The 26,776-nt window shown below is 44.8% G+C and overlaps 2 protein-coding genes across 5 annotated transcripts; both read left to right on the plus strand.

Annotated features, from left to right (window-relative positions):
- The first annotated feature begins 95 nt into the window (after positions 1–95).
- Positions 96–15,232, plus strand: ganabb (glucosidase II alpha subunit b). Of its 4 annotated transcripts, none has more exons than XM_071909874.2 (25): positions 96–116; positions 976–1,077; positions 1,220–1,328; positions 1,996–2,123; positions 3,024–3,203; positions 3,396–3,461; positions 4,816–4,876; positions 5,026–5,107; positions 5,411–5,507; positions 5,810–5,990; positions 6,101–6,254; positions 7,253–7,488; positions 7,746–7,872; positions 8,125–8,204; positions 8,517–8,657; positions 8,782–8,878; positions 9,237–9,338; positions 10,597–10,840; positions 11,612–11,676; positions 11,916–11,992; positions 12,215–12,289; positions 12,519–12,632; positions 12,766–12,875; positions 13,000–13,100; positions 13,307–15,232. In XM_071909874.2, exons 1-25 carry the CDS (start codon positions 97–99, stop codon positions 13,414–13,416), a joined length of 2,859 nt encoding a protein of 952 aa, XP_071765975.1. In that variant the 5' UTR covers position 96; the 3' UTR covers positions 13,417–15,232. The 4 variants fall into 4 exon arrangements, with proteins under 4 accessions (XP_071765975.1, XP_078145208.1, XP_078145209.1 ...); XM_078289082.1 differs by having other exon boundaries at positions 3,396–3,446; XM_078289083.1 differs by lacking the exon at positions 3,396–3,461.
- A 417-nt stretch (positions 15,233–15,649) lies between these two features.
- Positions 15,650–26,730, plus strand: LOC139919982 (pre-mRNA-processing factor 39). The gene is made up of 15 exons (XM_071909876.2): positions 15,650–15,713; positions 16,620–16,903; positions 17,073–17,198; positions 17,662–17,780; positions 18,330–18,497; positions 19,569–19,749; positions 20,590–20,694; positions 21,973–22,090; positions 22,267–22,451; positions 22,597–22,723; positions 23,571–23,842; positions 24,211–24,395; positions 24,506–24,580; positions 24,929–25,103; positions 25,409–26,730. Exons 1-15 carry the CDS (start codon positions 15,656–15,658, stop codon positions 25,478–25,480), a joined length of 2,250 nt encoding a protein of 749 aa, XP_071765977.2. The 5' UTR covers positions 15,650–15,655; the 3' UTR covers positions 25,481–26,730.
- The last annotated feature ends 46 nt before the right edge of the window (positions 26,731–26,776 follow it).

The following is a 26,776-nucleotide window of genomic DNA, read 5'->3' on the forward strand; positions in this document are numbered from 1 at the left end:
AACATCAATATTCCACCTAGTTGCTGGGAATCTTGCTTTCCCAACGATCTTTGCTGCGGAGTGAAATGGGCGGAGTCAAACTGGAGCATAATCAAGATGGCCACCTTCACTGAAAGGTAAGACAAAGCAATTCCGCCGTTTAATCATGTATTTATCGTTTGTTTGATGTATTATCAGCGCGCAAGAGGCCAGGGATTCTCGCTGTGTTCACCCATTTAGTAAATCTGAAAACAAACTGACCGATACATATTTTAATCGCTGCCAGGAAGAATCATACTGGCAAAGTCGAGACTCCCCCAATTGAATTAGCGGCTTGACAGCCTCCACTGACTTAGCGCCCTATAAACGTTGTCGGCTAGGTTAGCACGCTATCCTGCTTCTTATGGATAATTAACGATAACGTTGCAGTCGGAGAATCAGTTAGGAGTTACTCAATCAATGAAAGATGAATACAACATTGGTGCAAAGTAGCTTATTCGTTCCGAAGTTCAGCTGTGTTTTACCGGAATACCGGTTGCGCGTTAGCTAACGTTAGCTGACTAGCTAGCTAATTCAGTGTCTCTTGGCATCATGTCAAGCTCATCACTCTAACCTAGCTTTGACAGGAGCGTGTCAGTTGAAAATTAGTCACCACATGCTAGCTCAGTGTACAACATGGAAAAGAGCATTTTAAACCGCAGCGTTAACGTTAATTGTTAATAATTCACACGGTGTAGCTGCAGCAGGATGAGGAAACGGGAAATGGTTAAGCTGCTTCTGACATTTTCTTTCGCCACCTTTCACTTGAGGAAACATTTACCAGGATAGAGTGATCAAAGTCCATTTTCGTGGTATAGCTTGCTTCCCACGAGGCTATACTACGGACCGCTAGGGGAATTATTTGGGTAGCGATCAAACGAAGGTGCTGTAAAAGAAGTTATATGAGAGAGAGAGAGACTCTTAATTGTAAGCTTGCCTACTGCCTTTTCTCTACAGGATGGCGCCTGCCCTGGTGCTGTGGCTGGCCGTGTGCCTCAGTGGGACGTGGGCTGTGGACCGGGGCAATTTCAAGACCTGTGACCAGAGTGCCTTCTGCAAGTGAGTCCAGTGGTCACAGAGACACAATAGATTCACTCAGCTGAAGTTACAGTTGTCCTTTCCTGTAGAAAAGCACAAGGCTACTGCTGTTTGACCAAGGGTGTTGAGCCTTTGTATTAAAAGCATGTGTGTGTCCAAACAGGCGTCAGCGAGCGTTGAAGCCCGGCCAGTCTCCCTACCGAGCGCTGCTGGAGACCATGGAGCTGACCAACACCAGACTCACCCTGCAGCTCATCAACGACAACAACAAGGTACAGCCTACCACACACACACTTGAAGAGATCGAATAGGGGAATTCTAGTTTCTCAGTGGACTAAGGCCAGTGCATGTTACCCCCCTTCCCATATTTACTGTCACAGTGAATGCTGAGCCCATTTTTCAGCGTACCCTCTCTCGCTTCTATAAAGTCCTGTGGTTTTTTACATGCTAGTATCAGAGATCTCGTTATCATGTGACTTATTTCCCTACCTCTACACGCCATTTGCTTTCATTCGATATATCAAAACCAAATTTCTGAGATGGCAAACTAGGTGTAGCAAACTAATCCATGGAGGAGATGTGTGCGTCTATAAAATGTTTGTTCCTATCCAAATGCATTTGAACATTTTTGAATTAATGCGCACATTCAGAAAGCTATCATTGGAGGACAAGGGAAGGTTTGTGTATGACATTAGGCAAAAATGTAAATATTGGAGCAAGGAAGTAGACAGAACACCATAGCTGTATCCTCAGAAAAAATGGTAAAATACCTCTCCAAACTCTAAAGTAACTAGTTTGCCCAAATGATCCTTTAAGTTATCTCATACAAGTTAGAATGTAATACCTCTCAAGATATATTGTTTGTCAGATGGTAATTAAATTCCTCTGTACACTCCCCCACTTCTCCTTTATCTCTGTCTCTGTCTCTCTGGCTCTCAGGTGCGTCTGCTGCTGGAGCTCTACCGTCTCCAGGGCAACATGACGAGGGTGAAGATTAACGAGCTGAAGCCGCTGAAGCCCCGCTACGAGGTCCCAGATGTGCTCATCCAGGAGCCGCCTACCGAGCCGTAAGTCCCCCGGGGCTTTGACTGATGCTGGGGCGGTTGGGTGGGGGTGAAGGTCTGACATATATGTGGCTAATGCGATGGGTTAGAATACACACAGTCTGCCTGATGACGCTGTGTGTTACCCCCCGTCTCTCCTAATACAGAGTACCAAGCCGGCCTGGAATGGCCTCATTAGGGATGGGCATTTTCAGTTTTTATCAGAGATCGAATAGTGACATGAATTTTATAGTAATTTTGAATAGGCGATATTAACACTTTTTATGTGTTGTAACACCAATTTATCAGTCAGCAAATTGCAGGCCCATCTGAATTAGGCAACAGATAAAGAATATCTCAACGTAATTTACACCAATAGACTAGACCAGATTTAAAAGAAAAAAAAATGACAACCCAAGTTAACTATGTTTGAGCCTGATTCTAGTGAGGCGTGTACATAGTCTGTTAAACACTTACCTCATGGTGGATAACCCTCTCTTGGCCGGCACGGAGGTGGCAGGAATGCGAGAATTAAAATTCCAAATATTCGCTCTTTCGATGAAAGAAGTTCAATAGAGCCGGCTCGGAAAAGAGCCAGACATTTCAAAACTGTTGCTCTCCGGCTTTTGCTGTCGGAATCTCTGCCATCAGGTCAGACTGTGATCCTTGGAGCTTGGTGTGGTCGCTCTCCTGTGTCGAGTGTTAAACCCTTAACTCTAGCACTGACCATTTTGAAATGCAGGCAGGTTTTAGAGATCACTTTTTCACGGGTTTGACGATTATGAAGAGAGATGGGGCCGTAGTGGAGCGTGATGTAATGCATGGCTGGGTCCTAGTTTTTTTGGAATAAGTTTTACAATGTAAAGTGATGACTCAAGTTTTTACTCTACTGAACCTTCTCTCTCCCCCTTCTCTCCGCCTCAGCCTGTCTCTCCTGTCTCAGGATGAGAACGGGGTGGTTCTGTCCCTGGGGGCGGAGTCTCAGAGGGTCATCGTCAGCGCCCGGCCCTTCCGGCTGGACATCATGGAGGGGCGCGAGGTGCTGATGTCGGTAAACTCGCGCGGCCTGCTGGCCTTCGAGCACCTGAGGATGCGCAAGGACACGTGAGAGACCGCGCATGCACAAACACACACGCACACACACACACTTACACATACACACCTCTTGTCCAGCCGTCTCTTTAAATCCACAACCTCACTCAGTGGATGATTCTCTTTTTGTTCCCATGAAATGGTTTTATTTTTTCAGTATTGTCTCTGACTCGTTGTTCTGTCCTCTTCTCCCTATCATCCTAGTTTCTCCTATAAAGTAACTAGCACAGTGGCTAGCGTGTGGGATAATATCAAGTGGGTATTCTCTAGGTAAAGACCCTTAAGCTTTGTAAGTGTGTATTCTGTTTCTTGTGCTAATGCTGCCAATAGTCATGTAAAATGTAGGGAGTACAGCATCTAGTCTCAAATATGTGTGAGTGACAGAGAGGTGTGTGTGGGTGCGTGTGTGCATGGCAGTGTTTGATCCAGAATTTGGGAGGGGTCAAATTGCCCCCTTGTTATTTTCTAGTGGGCCATCTTCATATTTTAGGGGGATAATTTAAAAACTGATACGTTAAGAAGTTGATTTTCAGCATATTTCATGAAACAAAGAATAAGAAATCATCCTGAGAGAACATGAACATTCATCTGAAGGATACAGGGCCTGCCGCAGGCCTGGCAATGATTTTCACTGTGTGTCATTGTTGTCAGATCAATGTTTGGTAACTGAATCACGCACCTAGACTGTCACTCTAGCAGCCTGTCTGTCAAATTGATCTAACACTGCAACTGCATGATCGACTGGGCTTCATGACCAGTCAGGTTAACTCAAATGACTCCTGTCCTGACTCCTGCTTGCTTAGTTCATGGTGAGAGCTTGTTGCGATAGCTGAAACATAAACAAGTGCCAGGTTCGGGCTGATTTAGAATGCAAGTAAGAGCAATGCTACTCTAGCCTGGCCCTGCACAGATATAGACTATACCCCACCAGATACCTTGTTTCATTTTCAGGCAATGCAACCCAGTTCCCCAAATCCAACAGCAACATCTCTCTTTGTGGTTATGCTGCCATTTACACTTTATTCCTAGATGTCAGAATTCCCTAGATAGCAAAACTTTCTCCATGACTTCAGTATTTTCTGGGACCTTGTTTCGAACAAGCTTTAAAAACAAGTTTGTCCGCCACCGCCTCTTGCATGTGCGCTGCAGATCACGCACCTTCACAGTTGTACGCGCCCAGCAAAATTTTTATCAGACCAAGGAACATCTCAAGGGGTCTTTGGCGCAAAGGCGTGGCCTAGATCACACCCCGTTTATGGTGGATCTTCTGGGTGGAACTGGTTCTTTAAGGAGCCTTGTGGGTGTTACATGCAGCAGTCTCTAGCGGTCCCGTCCCACGATGCCTAGCTTGAAATAGCCACAAGGTGGGGAGTTGCTCAGCCCCCTTTGTCATTAAAGTGACGTCCCGTAGGACTTAGCTGAATACTTGTTAGTAGTCGGTGTGGAGTCAGGGGCCAATCACCAACCTCCCTGTTTGTATGTCCTCTTCCTTTTATCATAGTGTGATTTTACTCCCATATCTCGTTACCCTTCAGTGGTACGTGCCTCTGCCTTTAGTGACACATGTCTCTTTCTGCCCTGTCCCTCCCTGCCCCCCCCCTCCATTCTTTCTGCCACGGAGCAGTCAAGCAGACCCAGAGGCTGAGAAGAAAGAGGAGGCTGATCCAGCTCCCCAGGCCGAGGAGGTGGGAAACTAGACACTGAAATATAAATCCATCTCTCTCTCCCTCTTCCTTTTACTCTTCATATTTTTAGACCCAACAATGTTTCTCAACCCAGATCGTCTCTCTATCCTCCTTTGCGTTTTCACCATTCCCCCTTCTTTCTCTACCAGGCGGCAAATGAAGAGGAAGAGAAAGTAGAAGACGGGATGTGGGAGGAAACATTTAAATCGCACTCAGACAGCAAACCTAACGGTGGGTCTTTTAGTTCTTTGGTCCTGCCCTCTGCTAGTCTCTGTTGGTGCTTATGATATTTTGAATTATAGTTAATTTTAGCTCATCCGGCACTTGTCACAATGTGTGTGTGTGTGGGAGGGGGGTGTTAGCATTCCTTGCTGAAATAAGCTGTGAGCTAGCGTGCAGAAAATAGTGACAAGCTGTTTTTAGGGTTAGCTGAACGCCAAATGTGACTATATGAGTATGAATAAAACTGATTACTATAATTCCTGCTTTTTTATCGTGCCTCCTAACTCCTGATTGGTTGCTCTGCCTCCACAGGCCCCTCCGCCATCAGTTTAGACTTCTCCTTGCCGGGGGTTGAGCACGTCTACGGCATCCCGGAACACGCAGACACCCTCAAACTCAAAACCACAGAGTGAGTGGCAACAACGGGTGAAGTTTCAAATAGGAAATGGCCTCGTTGAGTTCATATGCAGTCCTCATGTCTGAATTTCCCTCTACATTGTGTGGTACATGCTAATCACTTGACTGTTTTGAGTAGATGCGTAGTATTTGAGTCAGTATGTTTCAAATGTAAATCCTGTAAAGATTGTGCATGTATTGAACAGGTTGTAAAATATTTAAGTTATCTCATATATCTTTCTTTGTGAGGTGTGTGTCATTGATTATACCTGTTGCACTGGATCAAGCCTGTAACTGTGTGTGTGTGTGTTCCAGTGGCGGGGACCCATACCGGCTCTATAACCTGGATGTGTTCCAGTATGAGCTGTATAACCCCATGGCCCTGTACGGCGCCGTCCCAGTCATGCTGGCCCACAACGCCCAGCGGACCACCGGCATTTTCTGGCTCAACGCCGCCGAGACCTGGGTGGACATCAGCTCCAACACCGCTGGAAAGGTAGAGACGGGCCAAGAGCCGCTACAACGTGAAAAGACAAGCGCACACACAAATGCACAGTCTCTCTCTCACTCACTCACTCTGACTCTGCGGTGCTCGTCTCTCTCCAGACAGTGTTTGGGAAGATGCTGGACTACGTGCAGGGCTCCAGCGAGACGCCACAGACGGACGTGCGTTGGATCTCTGAGAGCGGCATCATCGACGTCTTCGTCATGCTGGGACCGACGCCCCAGGACGTCTTCTCCCAGTACGCCTCCCTTACAGGTCAGAGGAGGATACATGACTGGCCGTTTGCATGAACATTTTTGCACGCTCTCTCACGTCTTTCCAAGATACACTCAGAACCACATGCACATTTACACAATATGCTTTCAGAAAGGTCACAGTGCGGTGTTGCGGGAAATTTGAGGTTCACTGTCCTTTGCTTAAGAGCACTTCAGCAATAGACACTCGCCACTCTAGCTCACGTCCAATCTTCACTCTTTTGGCCAAACATCAGGCAGCAGCAGCCTTCCAGTAATTTGGGAAAGATGCACCAATATCACTTTTTACTGTCAATAACAATTCTAAATACTAAACTTAATATCCTGCATCGCTCTGAGCCATCACTTTTACTAAACAATAGACTTTATACTAGACAATTAGTTTTTGGTTATTGGGTAAAATGAAAAAAATATTTTTGATCTGTGAAAAAGGGCAGAAAATCAAGTTGCGTCTGTTTGGTTTCATGACATTTTTGGCCCTTGAAAGTATCCAACCAGTGTCCTGGTTCACACTAAAACAACTAAAAAATTTTTACTGGCCAAAATAATTAATATACATTTTCCATAGAAATGTATCACCCTACTTGTTTTCAATGCTATTTTGTGCATAGAATCAGGTACTGTGTGACACTTTCAATAAAGAGAAAAGAGCAGAATTAGAGTTTTAATGTAAAACTTGCTCACTCACTGATACAATAGACTAAATTTATAATCAATCATGAAATGCAACAGAATTTTGATGCAGGCAAAAACCAAAGATTGTCTATAGCTGAGGCATTCAAATGTTATCTCAAAAAATTGCCAGCCAGCGTGGCGAGTGACCCTTACTGATTAATCCACCAAAGACAAATTTTATCTTAAGATTAGCGCACCAATATCTGATACCAGGTGTCTGTGAACCCCAAAGACACTTTCCGGTCCCGGGAAACTGCCTCTCTCAGCCTGCCTGACCTACCAGACGTCTTACCTGTTTTCCTCTCCTCTCCTCTTGTCCTCCAGGGACCCAGGCCTTCCCTCCCCTGGCTGGCCTGGCCTACCACCAGTGCCGCTGGAACTACAACGACCAGGAGGACGTGCAGGCGGTGGACGCGGGCTTCGACCAGCACGACATCCCCTACGACTTCATCTGGCTCGACATCGAGCACACGGACGGCAAGCGCTACTTCACCTGGGACCCCCACAAGTTCGCCACGCCCAAGGACATGCTGCAGGGTATCATGGACAAGAGACGCAAGGTACGGGTGACAAGTAGCACACTGTGCCAAGAGACAATCACTCCTACCTAGGATAAAGCAAGGTTCTCATTTCCGTAGGATAGAGTCTTGCCAGAATTTCCTCTCGTGTCTCATCTGTTTTGCAGGTGTCCCTCTTACCTTCCGTAGTCTCGAAAGGTCCCAAAAAGTCACCATGTATGAAGTTGTTATTCGTCATCTATTTTTTACACTTCTATGCTCCCCTCTCTCATGCATTCTTTTTCTCCATCTGTCAATAGATGGTGGCCATTGTGGACCCTCATATCAAAGTAGACAGCAACTACAAGATCCATAATGAAATCCGCTCTCGGGGTTTCTATATCAAGAATAAAGATGGTGGAGACTACGAGGGCTGGTGCTGGCCTGGTAAGAGATTGACGATCCAATACCCATCCACAGAAATTTATATTGGACTGTTATGAATCCAATGTTCAGTTGACTGGTCTTTTGCTAAGGTGCTGGGGGGTTAATAGCCACTAATATTGGAGACACCTCTATACACTTAAGTCAATGTAAATGACGTTCTCCTCAAAGCTGATTGGAGCTGTAGTTGGAAACGGATGAAATTTGAACTGATGCAAATGTGTGTTCTGATTGGTCTTGTTTGACGCCCTTCAGGTAATGCGGGCTACCCAGACTTCGCCAATCCAGAGATGAGGGCCTGGTGGGCCAGCATGTTTGCCTACGATCAGTACGAGGTGAGTCTTAAGAAAAACATTCCCTCATGTGAACACACTTCACTCACTTAATGAAGATTTCTAATCTTGGCTGTTGCTGTTCTGTGCGCTGGCTGTCAATAAGAAAGCACCATAATTGAACATAAGATGGTCATAAGTCTTTGTTACTCTAGACTCACTTTGGTAAACAATGACACCGTATCCTTTTATAAAACCGGGGAAAGCCATAGTCTCTTTTCCCAGCCAGTCAAGGGATTTGAACCGGCAACCTCCTTCCAGTCACAAGCCCTCTTACTGCTCCCTGTCTCTGACTCGTCTCTGTCCGCTCCCCAGGGTTCCATGGAGAACCTGTACACGTGGAACGACATGAACGAGCCGTCGGTCTTCAACGGCCCGGAGGTCACCATGCACAAGGACGCGGTGCACGGAGCCTGGGAGCACCGCGAGGTGCACAACCTCTACGGCTTCTACGTGGTGAGTATGCGCCGTTTGACTGGCTGTGGCTTTGTGCGAAGAAGTGAACCTTGGTAGCTTTCTTTGTAATTTGAGTGTGTCTGATGCCGTCTTCTCCGCTAACCGTCCTGTATGCGACCCGCAGCAAATGGCCACAGCGGAGGGCCTGATCCAGAGGTCGGGGGGAGTGGAGCGCCCGTTTGTCCTGACAAGAGCCTTCTTTGCTGGGTCACAGCGCTACGGTGAGCCCTCTGCTGCCTTGTCTCTCCATCCTACCTGCTGCCTCCTTTTTCTGTACTGCTAGCAAGCATTACTATTAGCCAAACTGGCCTTTCCTGGGTCAGGGACAATTTAAAGAGATTATAAGACTGAAAGCACTGTTTGTTTATTTGAAAGAATGGCTCAGCTGGCAGTTAATACATTGTAACAAAGAATCAGATATTGTTTTGATGAAAATTGGTTACAATTAATGACTAAGCCTTGTCTAACACTGCTTGGCTGTGTACCGGAAAACAAGATGTTGTTTCCTTCCCTGTCTCTGTCAGGATATTCTAGCACAGGACCTTTAAGTATTTTAAATGTATGTGTGTCTCTCTTCAGGTGCTGTGTGGACAGGAGATAATGCTGCTGAGTGGGACCACCTGAAGATCTCCATCCCCATGTGTCTGAGCCTGGGCCTGGTGGGAATCTCTCTCTGTGGGGGTAAGAATCACCAGGCTCCCTGGTCAGCTAGGAACTAGGGAGGTGCCAGAAGAACCAAATATTCAGAGAATCGCTGAAGAGTCTAGTGGTTGATTATTAAACCTGTCAGTTTGTGATTTGGATTGTTTTATAAAAAACATTTTAAATCACTATTCACATCATTAAATCACAACATAATGCATAACTAATGTTGTAAATGAAGTGTGGCAACTTTTCAATGGCTCACACATTTATTGTATGAACATGCCAGACCAGAGATTCCTCATTGCAGTTAGATTACAAACAAAATGCATCCACTTTTAACAAATGAATGAATTAAAATGATCTATGTCAAAATAAAATGGGGAGTGTGGCATTGATGTGCAAGCTTCATGGAGCTAATGGATATAGCCACGGCTTTTACTAACAAGGCAATCATGAATCATATTCGTTAGGAACACATTGAATATTCACAGTTGTTCACGGGCAACAGAGAATAATCAATTTTCTTCAAGTAGTGGCTCTGGAGAGTTCAAACAGGTTCTACCATGGAGCACCATGTTGCTGCCTTTTAGAACCAATATATACAACTACAGGTTTTTCCTGTAATATGCAACATTGCCCTCCTTAACATCACCATGTTGAAATGCCCACCACTCTAAAAATCAGCTGGCATAGAAGCACAAGTTGCTTAGAAACAGCAGTGGAGCGGATTGTGATGCTAACACAGGTCCTGAATTAAAATCAGTATTCTTGAAGTCATTTGACTTGGACACAAGAAGACCACCCGAGAGTGTTTGATAATGCAGTCATGGAAATGCGCACTGGTGAACTGCATGAGACTCATGATGCGTTTCCATGGTGAAGGCACTGGTTCCCTGGGTATTCTAGTAGCGGTTCTATTTAACATTCCTACTTGCTGTGTCTCATCCACTGCCCAGAGAATCAAGCAATGCTCCATGATGACATATCAAAATATTTTATGGCAGTCATTGTAGATGCAATGATGAAAGTTGGCTTGGTACATCAAGGAGCACCCTTACTACCCCCTCTAATTTCATGGGTGTCACTGAAAACAGTAACCAATCATGTCTGTCTAGGGGAAATAAGCCTCAGCGGCAATGGCTATAAGCTTTTCCCTCTCTAAAAATAGATCTAAAACGGTTGTCACAGTAGGTTATTGTATGTGTGGCGTTGTTTTTTCCAAATATATTCTGTCACACCCCCCCCCGAAAAGCTTCTCAGCTTGACTTAACACTCTACCCCGTCTGTCCTGCAGCTGACGTGGGCGGCTTCTTCAAGTCTCCGAGCAGCGAGCTGCTGGTGCGCTGGTACCAGACGGGGGCCTACCAGCCGTTCTTCAGGGCGCACGCCCACCTGGACACGCCCCGCCGCGAGCCCTGGCTGTTCGGCCCCGAGAACACGGCGCTGATCCGGGAAGTGGTGCGCCAGCGCTACGCCCTGCTGCCCTACTGGTACCAGCTGTTCTACCACGCACACCGCACCGGACACCCCGTCATGAGGTGAGGAGGAGAGTGTGTTTGTGTGTCTGTGTCTCTTCCATATGTTGTCTCGCCTGTAGAGGTGGGTGAAAAAGTCGATACACCAAGACATTATGATTTTAGTTTTTCTGATTCAAAATCCATTATGCAAATCCCGATATCGATACTTGTAAGCGCCGTTAATTTCCAGAGAAGCAGATTTAGGTTTTTTGCTTTTATAAAGACTCTGCTCCCGTAAGTGTCACACTAGGGATCATTTCACAGTGGTTTTGAGAAGTACGGAGGCCCTGCTTGACCAAATTACTTCTGTCAATAATAATGGCAGACACCATTACACCAGCAAATGATATTAAAATACTGTGGCAAACCAGTAAATTTATGCACATACCTGATTAGACACCAATCGGATGTCTTCCAGCATCCCGTGATTAAATTTGACAGAACTGAGTCTTAATACTAGAGTATTATTCAACTCAGAGAGTTGTGCATTTTCAGTGTGCATTTTCATGTTATTCCAATTATTTCATAAGAGGACACAGAAAAGTGCATGGTTTACATTTACTTTTCCTAATAAAATGAATGGAAATATATAAAAAAAATCTATAAATATTGGACCAAATCATATATCACAACACAAAAAATAAATTGTATATTTAGTGTGTTGTATAGTATCAAATTACTGCAAATTTCAGTCGTGTACTATATATAATATCAATACTGTGTAATCATATTATGACATCACTACCCTGTACAATATCCAGCTCTGCTCACCTCTGTCTCTCTCTGCTGTAGACCGCTGTGGGTGGAGTATCCTCAGGACCCGGCTACTTTCGCCATGGATGACCAGTTCTTGATCGGTGAGTTAAAGGTGTTGGGACGTGTGCACAAAACGTTACCATGCTCACTCTGCTGCTATGTGCTTCATCTACAAGGAAACTGGAAGCTAAGCTGGGGAGCGAGATGATTAAATAGGGAATTAGAAATTGGGTATTTTGTTAGATAAAAAAAAACAAAAAAAAAAACTGAGAATCAGTAACAGGAATCAATAAGGCAAACCGGCTCCTAACCCTACTGACACAATTTTGCTTTGCTGCAGGGAGGGACTTGTTGGTTCACCCAGTGACTGAGGAGGGATCCAGGGGGATCACTGCCTACCTGCCTGGTAAAGGAGAGGTGAGAGAACGAGAGACAGTTTGTTTTTTTCTCCCAACTGCTTGGACAAAGAAGCACAGAGGTCTCAGCACATTTTAACACTAATCTGTGCTGCCCAAATTCTTGGGGCTTAAGTCCTGTGAAGTGAAATGTTCTTTTATAGGACATGGTGTCATTAAGACGACTGCATACAGGTTTTCTTGGTACTGGTGAAACCCTTTTCCTAACCTTTCGGTCTCTCAGGTCTGGTTTGACGTCCACACCTTCCAGAAGCACAACGGCGCCCAGAACCTTTATGTCCCTGTCACCATGAGTTCTGTAAGACACACACACACACACACACACACAAATGTATACAGTATCCAGCTAACACCTTAAAGACGCATTCAGTCCATCTTGAGTTGGAGATTCTCCACAATCACTTCCTTGTTCATTGCTATGAATACTAATAATCGCAGGTTTCTACAAGCCCCTCCACATTCTTTAACAGTGTGTATGTTTCTTAATATCTCTCTGGTTAATATGAAGTCCTCTGTCGTGTTGCCAGATCCCTGTATTCCAGCGTGGCGGCTCCATTATTCCCAGGAAGGTCAGAGTTCGCAGGTCCTCCACCTGCATGGAGCACGACCCCTACACTTTATATGTGGCTCTCAACCCCCAGGTGACTCAAAGCTGCACACACAAGACCGCCGACACTACAACAAGCCTTTATAACTCTCATAGTCCATTGCTATTTTGACACATAGCCCGCCAAGTTGTCATATCTGAAAGGTCCGACCATTTGTCTCTGACAGAGAACGGCGGAGGGCGAGCTCTACATCGACGACGGTCACACCTTCAACTTCGACAAGAAGGAGTTCATCCACAGGAGGCTGTCCTTCGCCAAGAACACCCTCTCTTCCATGTGGGTGATATGAGGATTCTGACTCTGACTTTCGACAACCCCCAGAGAAGGAGCGTGAACTTGTTAATCTATTAATGTACTGTACCTAAATAATAAGGCCACCCCTCTCTGTCTCTGTCCACAGTAACCTGGCTCCAGATGCCCAGTTTTCCACCCCGTCCTGGATCGAACGCATCCTCATACTGGGAGCCAGTAAGCCCAGCAAGGTTACCCTCAAGACTGCTGGTGAGTGCTTGACACGTTTCATGGTGAAATTATAGGTTGCATGCAGATAAAAAAATAAATCTGCTTACTGTTCACTGGTTTAATGTAGAGACGCTGGTGGAATGGATGTACATTGAACTCCATGTCAAGATGTTTTGAGACTGAAGGACAAAATGTAACAAAAAATGTAACTGTTTTCTCCCATTCTCTTCTTTCTCTCTCTGCAGATGGTCAGGAGAGCCAACTGGAGTTTGAGTTCGACGCCTCCATGTCAGTGCTGACGCTTCGTAAGCCCGGCATGAACGCTGGGGCGGACTGGACCGTGGTGCTTCAGTAACCACGGAGACGGGAGAGGACGGCGTGGAGGAGGAGACAGAAGAAGATGAGGAGGAAATGACTGAACTAGACTGAACAGGAGAAAGGAGAGAGAGAGGGGCTGAGTGGAGTAGACACAAGCGCTTAAATACAAGAGACAAACTAAAGCAAGACAACAGAACAGGCTCACTCACTGTGGAACATGGAGAACGGATAGACAGAGGACCTAAACACACACACACATAAATGCACATGCCATGCTCTCTTCATCTGTCAGTGTGCAGTTTTCATTCATGCATACTAATTACCTCCCTCTCTCACACACACACACACACACACACACACACAACCCCATGTACACTTGTTAGTAGAACTGAGCCACATTACAACTCTACCATGTCCCTCCTGTGTTCAGTTAAACTATAATGTTTTCGTCGCCTAACTGAAGGGTTTCTACTAGATAGATAATTTTGTTTGTCACATTTTTCAGTTTAGATAACGATTGAGCAATTCCAATCACGATGTCATTGTAATTAAACTTTTGAGTGTAGGAAAAAGACATTCAGGCGCCTTTTTGTTTTCTGTGTGCGTTTTTTTTTTTTTTTTCCCTCAGGTTGTCCATCCAATATGCCTCAGAATAAAGGAGATCAGTGGGGAGATTGTTTGTTTGCCGTTCAAAATGAAGGTGCACATTCAAACACACATGCTCCAGTAACTGTCAATTCCCTCTATCTGGCCATGTGTTTTTCCAACTTGAGACCCCTTTTAAAAATTAATTCCATCTCCCCCCCCCCTTTCTAAGCCAAGCACTTCAACTGATCAAGAAATCTGCCTCCATTACTCGTGCCGCGTTTCATACAGGTTGCATTGGGGCAAGGCTCACCAACAATCCCCTATATGTCTCTACACTCATCTGTATTGTCAGGCCGCTTTTCTTCTTTTTATTGCTGCAACAAGATGTAAAGAAATAATCATCGTTGCTACAGTTCATTCTTGTGCAGCCTCTCCCTACGTTTGTCTTGGGTGAATTTGTGCGCACGGAAATGGCATTATCGTTACTACACTAAGGAGTAAGTGTGGAGGCTGTCCGACAGCAACTACTGACCAGAGAGGGGGTTATTGGCTATTCTTTTGAACAGCATGCCATTTGGCAACAGGAATTGTTCAGGGGACTGAACCACTGATGTTGTGGAAGAATCATCCTGTTGGCATGCTTTCTTTGTTTTATCATGTCCTTTTTCTGATGTGTCCAACATTGTTTACTTGATTTTTCTTTTCTTTTTTTAATGCACTTGAGGAAGATTGAGAACTAAAAACCAGTTTAGATTTCGGGTGGTTAACTAGATATTGGTTTATATTATCAGTCCAGGATTTCCAGTGTGTCATTTATAATATTTCAATATAAATGGACAGGTCGAGCCTAATCCTTGACCTTGAAAGTTTATTTCAGTGATGAGGAGTATGAGTTTTGATGATTTGTGTCCATAAAAATCTATTCTTAATGTGAACCGAGCAACGGTAAATATTCAAATGAACTTCTGGAGACTCTGGAATCAGTCTAGTCAAAGCACCTGACCTTTTAGGGGGCGTTGTTATTGTATGAGTTTGTCTCCTTGATTGTTTTTATGATCAAGATGTACATTTTGCTGCAGTTTTTGTAGGAGGTAAGCCTTTTAGCCGGAGAGATGTCCTGAGTTGGTGGTAATGCAGGTTAAACAGGAGTCTGCAGCTGTTGGAATCAAAGTTGTCAGATGTATTTTACAAGATGAGACCAAGTGAAAATAAACTTGACCAAATGTAACAAAGAAGCTGTCTTTGTTTTGATTCAGTCGGCTTGAATTGGGTGTTAATAAAGTGTTAATTCCTACCTAAATGCATGTGTCATATTTAGTGAGACGTCCTAAAGCGTGCCTTTACATGAATAAATAGGTTAGGCTCCATAATTTACTGATACAATAATTTGGTTAATGTTAATTATTTGTATACTTGCCTGTGAATATTTATTGCCATGCCGGACATTCATACAAAAATGTAGGCCATATTTAAGGAACAAGAAGAAAATGGGTGCATATGTTCTTTAGCCCGCATGCACGTCTATGTGTTTACGGTTGCTGATCGTGGACCAGCCTATCCTCTTTCTTTTACATTGTTTTAAATCAAGACTGACCTCAAATCAGCTTTAATAAAGCAGGAAAGCCTGCGTCTTTGCGCCGGTTTGTTTCTTGTCGCGCTCAAGTGACGTCGTTGATACATTTTCAATCATGGCGGCGGAAGGCTGTGAAGAGATGAGTGGCAACGGGGAGCTCGAGGAGTCTTCAGGTTGTTTGATATACGTTAAGGAAATTGCAATGCGGGATTTATTTGGGGTCTCATAGATTCTGGCTCGTTGTTTGTTGCACTTTTGGGGGTAAACGTGTTGAGCAGAGCTAGTTATGGGTAACATGGCAAGCTAAGCTAGGCTATTTCAGATACACACAGCACGAAATACAGAAACAGCGTTGCACCATCGCAGAGGAGTAACGTTAACTTACAGCCGGGACACCGGTTGACGTTTAACAGGTGTTAAGAGAAAGAATGACTGCAGCTTTGCTATATGGGTTATCGAGTAGGCCTCTTCCATCGCAGATTGAACTGAATCATTGAATTATGCCCACAACACCTTCACAATGCTCAGGAGTAGCATTAGGATAAGGGGTGTAGCACAGGGTAAACGCACCTGAACACCTTTTTATTAGAGGAATAGAGTTTACACACCTTTTTAGCCTGACATAAGGCTTTATTGATAGTATACATCATAGTTAGTTGTATCTAACCTATGTAAGATAAAAGGATAGGACAGGAAATTTATTGAGTTTTGTTTCTGTTGGTGGTTGTTTGCCTTTTCATTTACCACTACATCACAGGTTGGAGTGCTCAATGTCACCTTAGCAGCTTTTACACCATCCTTATGCAACTACACACAATATACACACCATGCTTAATGTGGCTTTGACTGAAGGCTGAAACTGATAGTACTATTTGAATATTTCTGTTTGGGTTTCAGAGACGGCGATCATAGTTTTAGTTTCAGTTTTATTTTCTTTCAGTTTACTACACTGTTTTCCATGCATACTCCTAGTTTCAGTTTTACTGTTAACTATAATAACCTTGGATGAAACCCATGTTAATCCAGTTTATCTGGCCTGTTTTTCTTTGATCTCTGCCCCCCCACTCCTCACCTGACAGCCATGGAGGCCACCGAGACTCCTTCACCGCCTCCGACAGAGATGGAGGAGATGGCGGTGGAGATGGCGGTGGAGATGTCGGAGGAGAACGGCGGCGGCACCGTGACCCCTGAGGTGCCTGAGGTGGTGCCGGTCCCCGACCCCAGTTCCTTCTCCGTGCCCCCCGCGGTGGAGGACGAGGAGGGGGAGCTACCTGTGGATTTTGAGCGTCTGTGGAAGGCCGCCCACGACAACCCACAGGACTTCACCAGCTGGACCGACCTGTTGCAGTACTGCGAACAAGAGGTGTGTGTGTGTGTGTGTGTGATAGGTGGGGGGACAGAGGTGTACTGATGGGGTAGAATGCAAAAAAAAAGAAAAGACAAGTGCCCAGTTTGGCCCAGGATGCTTGCTGTAGCCCCAGCAGACAACAAACCCAACGTCCTGGTGTCATTTTTCTCTCATCTGTCCACAGAGTCACATCACGGCGTCACGCAGAGCGCTGGCGGCCTTCCTGACCCGCTACCCGCTGTGCTACGGCTACTGGAAGAAATTTGCCGACTTGGAGCGGCGCGCTGGGTACAACGACAAAGCAGAGGAGGTAAGGCAGGAGTCTCTGTGTTCACAATGTGTTCAGTAGCCACTCAAAAATATACATTCCTGTGCTTTAAAGGTATGATACACTCAAAATCCTGTGTTTTTTTTCCCTAGACTATTAAGATTGATTGAACCAGTGGCTATTCATTATAGAGTTATCAAAACACTGAAAAAGATGAATAATGACTATATTTATTCACCACTTTTGTAAACAGCAGTAACAAACCATTGTATTAAAATAGAATGAACGCAAATGTTCAATAAATCTTTTCTTTTTAATCAATAATAATTAAGTAAGTAATTAAGTAATATTTAAATTGTTATGTGGTCACAGACGTACATCAGGTATTTTACAGTGGCTTCATTCCTGACCGTTTTATAATTTATTTTAGATTTATTATGGAAGTCTTTATTTTTTCATTGAGTTTGACAAGCTCCGTGTTCATGGATATGTTGTGGTGTGGTAGGTGTGTGTGCAGGGTCTGCAGGCCATCCCACTGAGTGTAGATCTGTGGATCCACTACATCAACCTGCTGCTGGGAACGCTGGACATGAACCTGCCTGAGTCGCCCAAGCGGATTCGCAGGTACACACACACACACACACACACACACACACACACACACATTCAACAAGACAAGGTTTATGCTTGCAGGTGCCACTTTCATCATCAGCATACTACTATACAGTCTTTAGGCAAGAGTGATTGTAGAAATGAATTAATAGCAGGGACTGCCTTCAATGCCAACAGCAAGCCTTTATTTTAGCAGGTTAGTCCTGTTGAGATCTATAATCTTTTTTTACAATGTAGACCTGGCCAAGACAAAAGCAGCACATTAAATTACAGACAGAAAAACAATACAAATATTCCAGAAGTGAAAGATAATCCCAGAAAGAAAGACAGAGGAAAACAGCAGCACAATCCTAAAACAATGAACTCAATTCATTGACAATTTCTAATAGATTCATCCTCCATCGTTCTAACCAATGCTTTAAACTCGCTAAGGGTCACCAGTTGCTTCAAGGTAGAATCCACCACAAAACACTTTCACACAGTTATTGGTGTTGTACCACGAGACTTAACAAACAGGAAGCATTTTTCTTATTTCTTAATTTTTACATCCTCTGCCCTCAGTGTGTTTGAGGATGCGGTGACGGCGGCGGGGCTGGACTTCCACTCAGACCGGCTGTGGGATCTGTACGTGGAGTGGGAGAAGGAGCAGGGGGACATGAAGGCCGCCGCAGCCGTCCTGGACCGAGTCCTCAAGGTGCCCACCCAGCTCTACAACAGCCACTATGACAAGTAAGAACACACACACACACACAATATATGCCAATCTAAGGGTATGGGTCTCCAGATGCTTTATAGAAGGTGAAAAAATGGATCTGTATGGATGTGTTATTGTCATTATGATGTATCTACTCTCACCACTGCTTTGTGGCATTTTCAAAAATACAGTGATTGGCCCAAGGGGGGAGCTACATTAACAAGTGAAACAGCTTAGTTGTTACATAGTTGTCACTGAGTTGCCCAGCGGGGGGATTGCATTATTCGTGGAGCATGACACTTTTATTGTTACCATGTTACATTTTTAAGATGAGTAGTTAAGATGCCTCCGGAAACAAGTATAAAATCCCACCAGAACTTTCTCTACTGTGTTTCCCCCTAGTCAGCCTTCCTGCTGTCTCAGTATAAACAAAAAAAACTACTAACGGGAGTGTCTACTCTCCTTGGAAAGAGTAAAACACAATGATTAATTATGTAAGTAAGAGGAAGGAGGAAAAATAACTTTGTTTTAAAGGGGTCAGACACACTAACATGTTAACTGATATATAGGTGTTGTTTGAGATGGAAGACAACAACACTAGACATTACCTCCACATATAAGTGCATATGAACTGCTGATGTTTTGGGCGCTAAATGGACAAAAAACATTTCCATGGTTAAAAATCAAAAGTAGGTGAACGTCATTGGATGTTTCATAGTGTCTTACTTTAGTTCAACTCAACGTAATCAGATTGATTTGATAGCCGCTACCCCACCATCCCTCTCCCTCTCCCTCTCCTCTGCTGTTCTCCACGCCCATTTCAATGCATTTTTTTAAATTAGTGGGGTAAGCAGAGAGGGACTGAAACTGGGGGTACTGTCACCTTTTAAAGACAGATGGAAGTGCAGCAGTGAGGTAGTGAATAGAGAGACTGACCTTCAAAAGGGATTAGGGGATGAATTAATTCTCACATTATTATTATGGTCCCTTTTGGAATATTCTCCTCTCCTCCCTCACACTCCACCCCTTTCTCTCTCTCTTCCCTCCCCTCATACACCTCACGTCGTCTCCCTCTGCTTCCTCCCTCCCTCCGTCCCTCCCGTCAGGTTTAAGGCCCACCTGAACGCCCACGAGCCCAAGGAGGTCCTTCCCCCGGACGAGTACGAGGATCTGAGGGCGTCGTGCCGCCAGAGCCAGAAGGCGGAGCGCGCCGAACAGGCCCAGGAGGAGGAGGAGGAGCGGCCGCCGGGCGAGGAGGAGCCCGCCACCCCTGAGGGCAACGACACAGTAAGTTTTCATGCTGAAATTCAATGATGATTATTAGAAGTTCAGCAGAAAGTGCCTCAGTATACCCAAAGACAAGTAAGGAACAAGACTACATTCTGTACAGTCCCACCCACGGTGCATTTTTGGTTTTGTGAGCTGCCACTAGCTAAAAAAAGGATCTCATATTGTAAAAGTGCAAATATAGCCACAGTTCATGTCAGACTGGGTTGTGAATTGTGATCAAAAAGTCCCCATATCTAGTTTATGCTGTCATGACTTGAATTGAAACCCAGCTTTTAAATCCACAAGGAAGGGTGAGGGCACCTTTACATTTTAAATTAGAAGTCCTCGCAGTCCAGAAGAAAAACCTGCTGAACCAGTATGAGTATGAGGTGGCGCTGCCTGGCATTCCCTGAGGATGTGTGAAATGTCAGCTGTGTTTAGGCTCTAAATGAATTTTAAATCCGCTTGAGCATGTGTCTTGCTCTAGGCCACATTTTAAATTGGCAAATATCAAGGTAATTAAAAATTGGCGAGGGAATTTCCACCCCTGATATATTCGTCTAAGCGCCTGACCCTATAATGCAACTTTTACTTACTTTTATTAATTAGATACTGCAACAGGCATGAGTTGCAGGAATTGATTTCTCTCAAGTGCTGTAAGCTATGAAGAGGTTTAATAGCGCACAGATATAGAGGAGTGAAGTGTGTGATGCCCGATTTCCTGCCTTGAATTTGTCACTTGATGCCACAGCGCCGTGGGGAATAAAGACAATACAAAGAAACGTCATGACATGAAGCTGAAGGTTGCAAAATAATGGTCACGATTTTTCTAACTTCGACTTCAACTGTGTGTTTTAGGAGGAGCTGATGCAGAAGATCAGGGAGCAAGTGCTGGTTCGCAGGGACAAAGTGTACCAGCAGAACGAGGGGGAAGTCCGCAAGAGGTGGCACTTTGAAGACGGCGTGAGTCGTGGTTTCTCCGTCTCCCCCTCTCTCCCGAGCTCTATTTCTGTCCGTCTCTCTCTTTCTCTCTCATGCATTCTCTCGTTCTCTCTCTTGTGCTTTTTCTCTCTCTGCTTCTCGTTCACGCTCTCTTCCTCTTTGTTCCAAACACAGAACCAGGGTTTGAGAACAAAATAGTTTTTTCCAGTCACTCTGTTGGGAGCAGAAACTGAAATTCTTAATATTTCTGCCTTTGTGCTTTGGGCCAATAGATAATGGCCATGAACCATTGTTATTGTTACAGTGACCACAGTAGAAGCTATTCACATTAATGGCCTTTTGAAGTATTATCGCAGCAATAAACCTTTGAGCACAAAGCTCAGCAATGCCTGCACTTGAAGCTCATATTTGACACAAGCCGCAGCATTGTGGTGATTTATTTTATTTATTTATTTATTTTTCAGTTTTACCCTTGAATATTAAGTGTTAAAGGATATGGCTGGTGTTTTTAAATACATTTCTAATAGTCAACAAATCCTATGAAAATAACAAAATCAACAATGCGTTTGCTCTACTTCCGTTACTTTCCAACTTCCCATGTACCGTTTTTAGCCGTCAACCCGGAAGTCATTGGTTCCAATTGTAAGCTAAAAACTCACAAAGACATAGTTTCAATTTTAAAAATCGCTAACTGTTACCATGAAAAGTCAGACTATTGTAGTTATTACCAAATCAAATTCAAATGGGAACAAATTCTTCATTACTCCGGGGACTATTTCCGGTGCTACGGAACTACTTTCCTGAGATGGAAAACGTCTTTACGGTCGGTTTATTAAGTTGTTTGAGGAAAAAGTCGGCTGGCCCGGTGCATCGCGATGATGAAATATGCTGCCCACAGCAACGGCATGGCTCTTTGACGTGTTTTTAATAGGTTTTTTTTTAATACAATGGAGTTCTATGGCTACTGGGACATGGCTTTATTGGGCATCGGCTATGTGGACGAGATTTGTCAGCAAAACAAATTCATTGCTGATTTTGTTATTTTCATAGGATTTGTTGACGATAAGAAATGCATTAAAACACCAGCCTTATCCTTTAAACATGAATATTAAACATTCCATGTGTCCTCTGACAGAGAATGTTTTTCCAATTTACATTCTTTAAACTGGTTACAAGCCTTGATCAAAGCACACTTAGCTCGCCCACTCTCTTACCCACTCATCTTCAACATATGTCACACACACACATCCACAGAAACACGTGACATTGACATGAGCTTCTCTCCTCTCCATCCTGTAGATCAAGCGGCCCTACTTCCACGTCAAGCCGCTGGACCGCATCCAGCTGCGGGCCTGGCACTCCTACCTGGACTGGGAGGTAGCCCAGCTCACCAAGGACACCAAGGAACCCAGCCCAGGTCATTAAATGGCGGAAATATCGTCAGAGCTTGCTGTGTATCCCACAAGTCTTTTCACTTTATGCTGAATTTGTGGTCTACATGAATGAGAAAGATGGCGTTAATGGCCTGTGTCAGTCTGCCTCGACTGTTTCAGGAATTTGTGTTCATCTGAAAGCATTGTTGTCTGTTCCTAGAGCCCAACCAGGAAGCCCAAGAGGGGTCAGAGGTCACCGCCCTGGCCCTGGCCCCGGCCCCGGCCCCGGCCCCGGCTCAGGAAGCATCAGAGGGCGATGCGGTTGCCCACGACGACCACAGGGTTCGCATCCTGTTTGAGCGCTGTCTGATCGCCTGCGCTCTGTATGAGGAGTTCTGGACCAGGGTAAGGATCAAAAGTGTGTGTGTGTGTGTGTCCCAGATTTGCGTGTCTCTTTGATTGAGGTGATTGGCTGATTGAGGAAGTGTGTGTGTTTTGGGAGTGTGTGTGTACATTATCTCTGACTAACATGCTTGTGTGTGCTGCTCAGTATGTGCAGTACCTGGAGCCACAGAGTTTGGACGAGGCTCGGGCTGTGTACAAGCGAGCCTGCGAGATCCACCTCACCCACAAACACACCATCCACATGCAGTGGGCCACCTTCGAGGAGAGGCACGGTAAGAGACCACACACACACACACAGCTTTATTCACTTTATCTGCAGGTCCTTGAAAAGTGTTATGTCTTAAATGGGTCTTATTTTTTTCACCATGTTTAATTTTGATACAAATGTGAAATTAGAGATTTGAAAGATTCTTTACATGCAGTGATGTCTAGTCAAGGCAGAATTGGAGAGTAAGGGAAATGAAATAAAGCAAATGCTGTGAATTGTGCAGTTTCACCAAAAGACATGAATGAGACCAGCAGTAGTGTTGTTTTTTTCACGGTTTTACCTACACGCATGCCCACTCTTACATTAATACACAACAGGGTTAATACAATATGTTGAACATGTTGTGTTTTCGTTGCATATGCTTTAATAAACATAATTGGACATCATGTCCCTGAACTATTCATTTCCCATTGTCCTTTTTCTTATACTGCCCATTTATATTTTGAGAACTTTTAGTAGCTATTTCCATTGGAAAGAAGCTGATTTGCTTCTTTGTTTTGGTTGTTAAAGTGGTCTAAGATTCCATTAATAGCATGAAAAATGTCTTAAAAAACGGCCATAAACTAGAGCCTTAATTATAGCTCTGTGTAGTTCAGCAGAGCATGGCACTAAAACTGCTAGAGTTAGGTTTTGGATTCCCATTGGGTCCTCCCATACTAACGATGGAGGGTTTTATGAAAATTCCAAGGTATTTTGGTTCAAGGGGTTTCACCAAATTGCAAATATTGTGTTAGAAATCAAATTGCTTGTCACTTGAGGTAAAAGTCCTTACACAGAAAGTATTTTAGATGCTAGTGCTCCAGGTTTTGCAGCCACCACAGTCTTGTAAATCCCCTCCTCCCCTCCATCAGGTGACCTGGTCGAGGCGCGGCGCGTGCTGGAGGCCCTGGAGAAAACCCTGCCGGGGCTAGCCGTGGTCCGCCTCCGCCGGGCCGGCCTGGAGAGACGGGCGGGCCGGCTGGACGAGTCGGAGGCCCTGCTGCGGGAGGCGGTGGCCGAATCCAAGGAGAAGCCTTCTCTCCACGCCTTCTACTCCATCAAGCTGGCGCGTCTGCTGCTGAAGCTGGGCAGGAACCCTGGCAAGGCCCGCGGAGTCTTACAGGAGGCGCTGGAAATCAGTCCGGTGAGACACCCGCCCGCCCACAGTAGCCACACGTAATCTTGCTAGCTAATTCTCCATATCATAACCTACATCTATTATGAATAAATGCCAAAGGATTTTTTTGTCTTGTACATTTATGTCAAAATCCCATTACTTTTACTTCCTGGAAAACAGCGTACTGTTAGTGATTTCTTCATGCCTTACCAGTGGGCATACATAAAACTTCCAACCAATAATATCATCACAGGTTTTTGAACAAATCCCTCCCAACTGTAACTGACCTTCAAGTAGTAAATAGCCAAAACTGAATGATTAGACAACACACTCTAACTCTTGTCTGTCCATTTCTCCCTCCCTCTCTCCCATCCTCTCATCTGTCCATCCCTCAGGATAACGGCAAGCTGCACATGAACCTGCTGGAGCTGGAGGTCTCAGGGGACCCTCGGCCCTCAGCTGAGGCGGTGCAGGAGTGTGTGACGCGGGCCCTGGCGGCGCCCCTCTCCCCACGCACCAAGATCCTCTTCTCCCAGAGGGGCCTGCAGTACGCCGAGGACTACAGCAACTCCATCCAGAGGTCAGAAGGCAGAGAAACTACACCACACGTGCCGTGAAAATTGGTTGCGGTTGGCTTGTGATTGGTCAGTTTAACTATTTCAACACTGCCTGTGTCTCCGTCCTCTGCAGTGTGCTGTCTGTCTACGAGGAGCACCAGAAACTGCTGAAGGAGCTGGGCGGCAAGAAGAGAGGAGCAGAGAATGGGTGAGAGAAGAAATAAAGGGATGATTGACTCGTCACTTGAAATGCTTATGTTCAGAAACATTTTTGTGGGCACTGCTGCTTATACAAGCAACTTGTTTTTAATTTGATGGATTTTATGATGGTGAGAGCATAAGGTTTAGTGAGTCACACATGGATTATTTTTTTATGTGTATAAACATGAAATGTCAAATACACAGCTCTCCAATCTATATTCCACATAGATAAAGAATTTTCCTGTGCAAAAGTTAAAGATGTAAGATACAGTTTAAGGCATACATCTGAGCTGTCTGACTAGTTTTTATGTAGAGTGGTAGTGTTTATGCTATTGATTGCCTGCTTGATTCACAGGGACAGCGAGGACCCGGAGAAGTTCAGCAAAAGCGAGGACGGCTCGGCTGTCGCCGTTCCCCCGCAGGTCCCGCCTACCATGCCGCACGTCCCCATCACCACGCCCCCTCCCCCTATGATGGGCGGCGACGTGAGTGCCCAGAGCGGCTACGGAGGATACGGGAGCTGGTACCAGGTACGTGAGAGGGATTATCACACACTTAGCAACTGTGGCATAACACATTTCTGACATTGCTTTCACTAGTGCCTGATGGAAAACGCTATTTTAGAAATATGTTAAAAAAAAAAAAAAATCCACAGTGACTTGAATGAAAATGTGAGATAAACATTGGTGTCACTTTCAACTCAGTTCAATCAGCTCAGTATAGATAGGATGTAGCTCTTGAAATGGTTCAGTTGAAAGTGAACACCCTGATTCAAGCTAGTTTTCCATATTATTTCCAGTTTGTCAGTGTTGTGTTTCTTGCACTCCTCTTCCAGCAACCCCAGTACGGCAGCTACGGCTACCAGAACACCTGGAACTACAACCAGGGTTACTACCCTCCCAGCTAAGGGGGGGCAGGGACTGTGACACCAGGAGGCGAGTTCACCCAGGATGACCTCCGAGCCGACCGACCGACCGAACCACACCAGTCCTCCGGGTCTACCTGCGAACACTGCTGAAATAACATCCTTGCATCCTTTCCTCTCCGTCCTTCCTCTAAGCTTCCTCACAGTTACCTCACTGTGCTGGATTTGTGAAAACAAGGGGCTGGAATTTAGCTCTCGTTACATGTCCTGTCATTTCAGTGTAGATTCTGAGGGATAGATGGGAAGGTGGAAAGATGATGAAAGGAAGTAAGGACGCCCATTTTCAGTATGTAGGCGTCTCTGCCTCAGTTTGACTCCTTTCCATTAGACGCGGCGTTGTTGGTATGGTGAGAACGTCCACCAATCTGGGCCCACTTCCCCAAACGGATCTTACCATTTGATGCGTTGTTGTTCATTGGCATTTGATTGAACAAAGATAACTTGGCTCTTCGGTGCTTTTTGGAAACCCAGGCAGCATCTTTCAGCTGCCTCCTGTCCCCTCTAGGTTTTAATCCCAACTATTTTTGTATGTTAAGCCAGCCAGCCCCTTCGCCCATATTTTAAAGATATCGACATTATTCAACCATATAGATGGACTTGTATGGTTGACATCTTGTATCATTCCACAAAATAGGCTAGTTGTTGTTTTTCTAATGTATATAAAGGTGTTTTATAGTGTGTCGCGACACAACTCTTGCGCCATGTCTCTCAAAGTTTGCCTGTAGTCCCATGCTACTCCATGTCTTTGCGGTTGGAAAATGAGACTTTTTATATTCATTAAATGTCAAGCTAAAGCACTAGGCCTGTCAAGGAAAAACACTTTCCTCCTCCATTTCTACAGTAGTGTTTTTCTCAATCGGCTGGGCAAAGAGTGGAATTCTCTCTAGATTATGGCATTGCCTCAGGTCGATGGGAATGCTATAGGAGAGAATCTCTTTTGCACAGTATCAAGTCAGCAGCAGTTCTGTACCCGGACTGGTGTAGCGGCTAAGACTTGAGCTTCTGAAAACTGCTGGTTGAATAAAGCAATTAACTTCACTCCTCATTTAGTATGTCATGGTATGCCGTTTCACTGGTTGTTGTAGAATGAATCCAGTGGAGCGAAAAAAGGCATGGCAATTACATTCAAGTACACTGTAACTGCTTGGTAACAGTTTTTAATCATTGAATTGACTTGGTCTGTTCCACTTTTGCATTGTTCAATAAAAGGTCTGTGAAACTGTGACATGATACATTTGGAAGAAATGGATTCTGATGAGATTAATGGCACAGCTTTGT

The sequence above is a fragment of the Centroberyx gerrardi genome, chromosome 16, assembly GCF_048128805.1.
Source record: "Centroberyx gerrardi isolate f3 chromosome 16, fCenGer3.hap1.cur.20231027, whole genome shotgun sequence".
NCBI lineage: Eukaryota > Metazoa > Chordata > Actinopteri > Beryciformes > Berycidae > Centroberyx > Centroberyx gerrardi.

What these genes read in the sequence shown, in the direction of transcription:
- LOC139919982 (XM_071909876.2), top strand. Translation starts at nt 15,656, where the DNA reads ATGGCGGCGGAAGGCTGTGAAGAGATGAGTGGCAACGGGGAGCTCGAG. An exon ending in TACAACAGCCACTATGACAA is followed by an intron (nt 18,498 to 19,568) that starts GTAAGAACACAC and finishes CCCTCCCGTCAG; the next exon opens with GTTTAAGGCCCACCTGAACG. An exon ending in GATACGGGAGCTGGTACCAG is followed by an intron (nt 25,104 to 25,408) that starts GTACGTGAGAGG and finishes CTCCTCTTCCAG; the next exon opens with CAACCCCAGTACGGCAGCTA.
- ganabb (XM_071909874.2), top strand. Translation starts at nt 97, where the DNA reads ATGGCCACCTTCACTGAAAG. An exon ending in GCTCCAACACCGCTGGAAAG is followed by an intron (nt 5,991 to 6,100) that starts GTAGAGACGGGC and finishes GTCTCTCTCCAG; the next exon opens with ACAGTGTTTGGGAAGATGCT. An exon ending in ACCTGCCTGGTAAAGGAGAG is followed by an intron (nt 11,993 to 12,214) that starts GTGAGAGAACGA and finishes TCGGTCTCTCAG; the next exon opens with GTCTGGTTTGACGTCCACAC.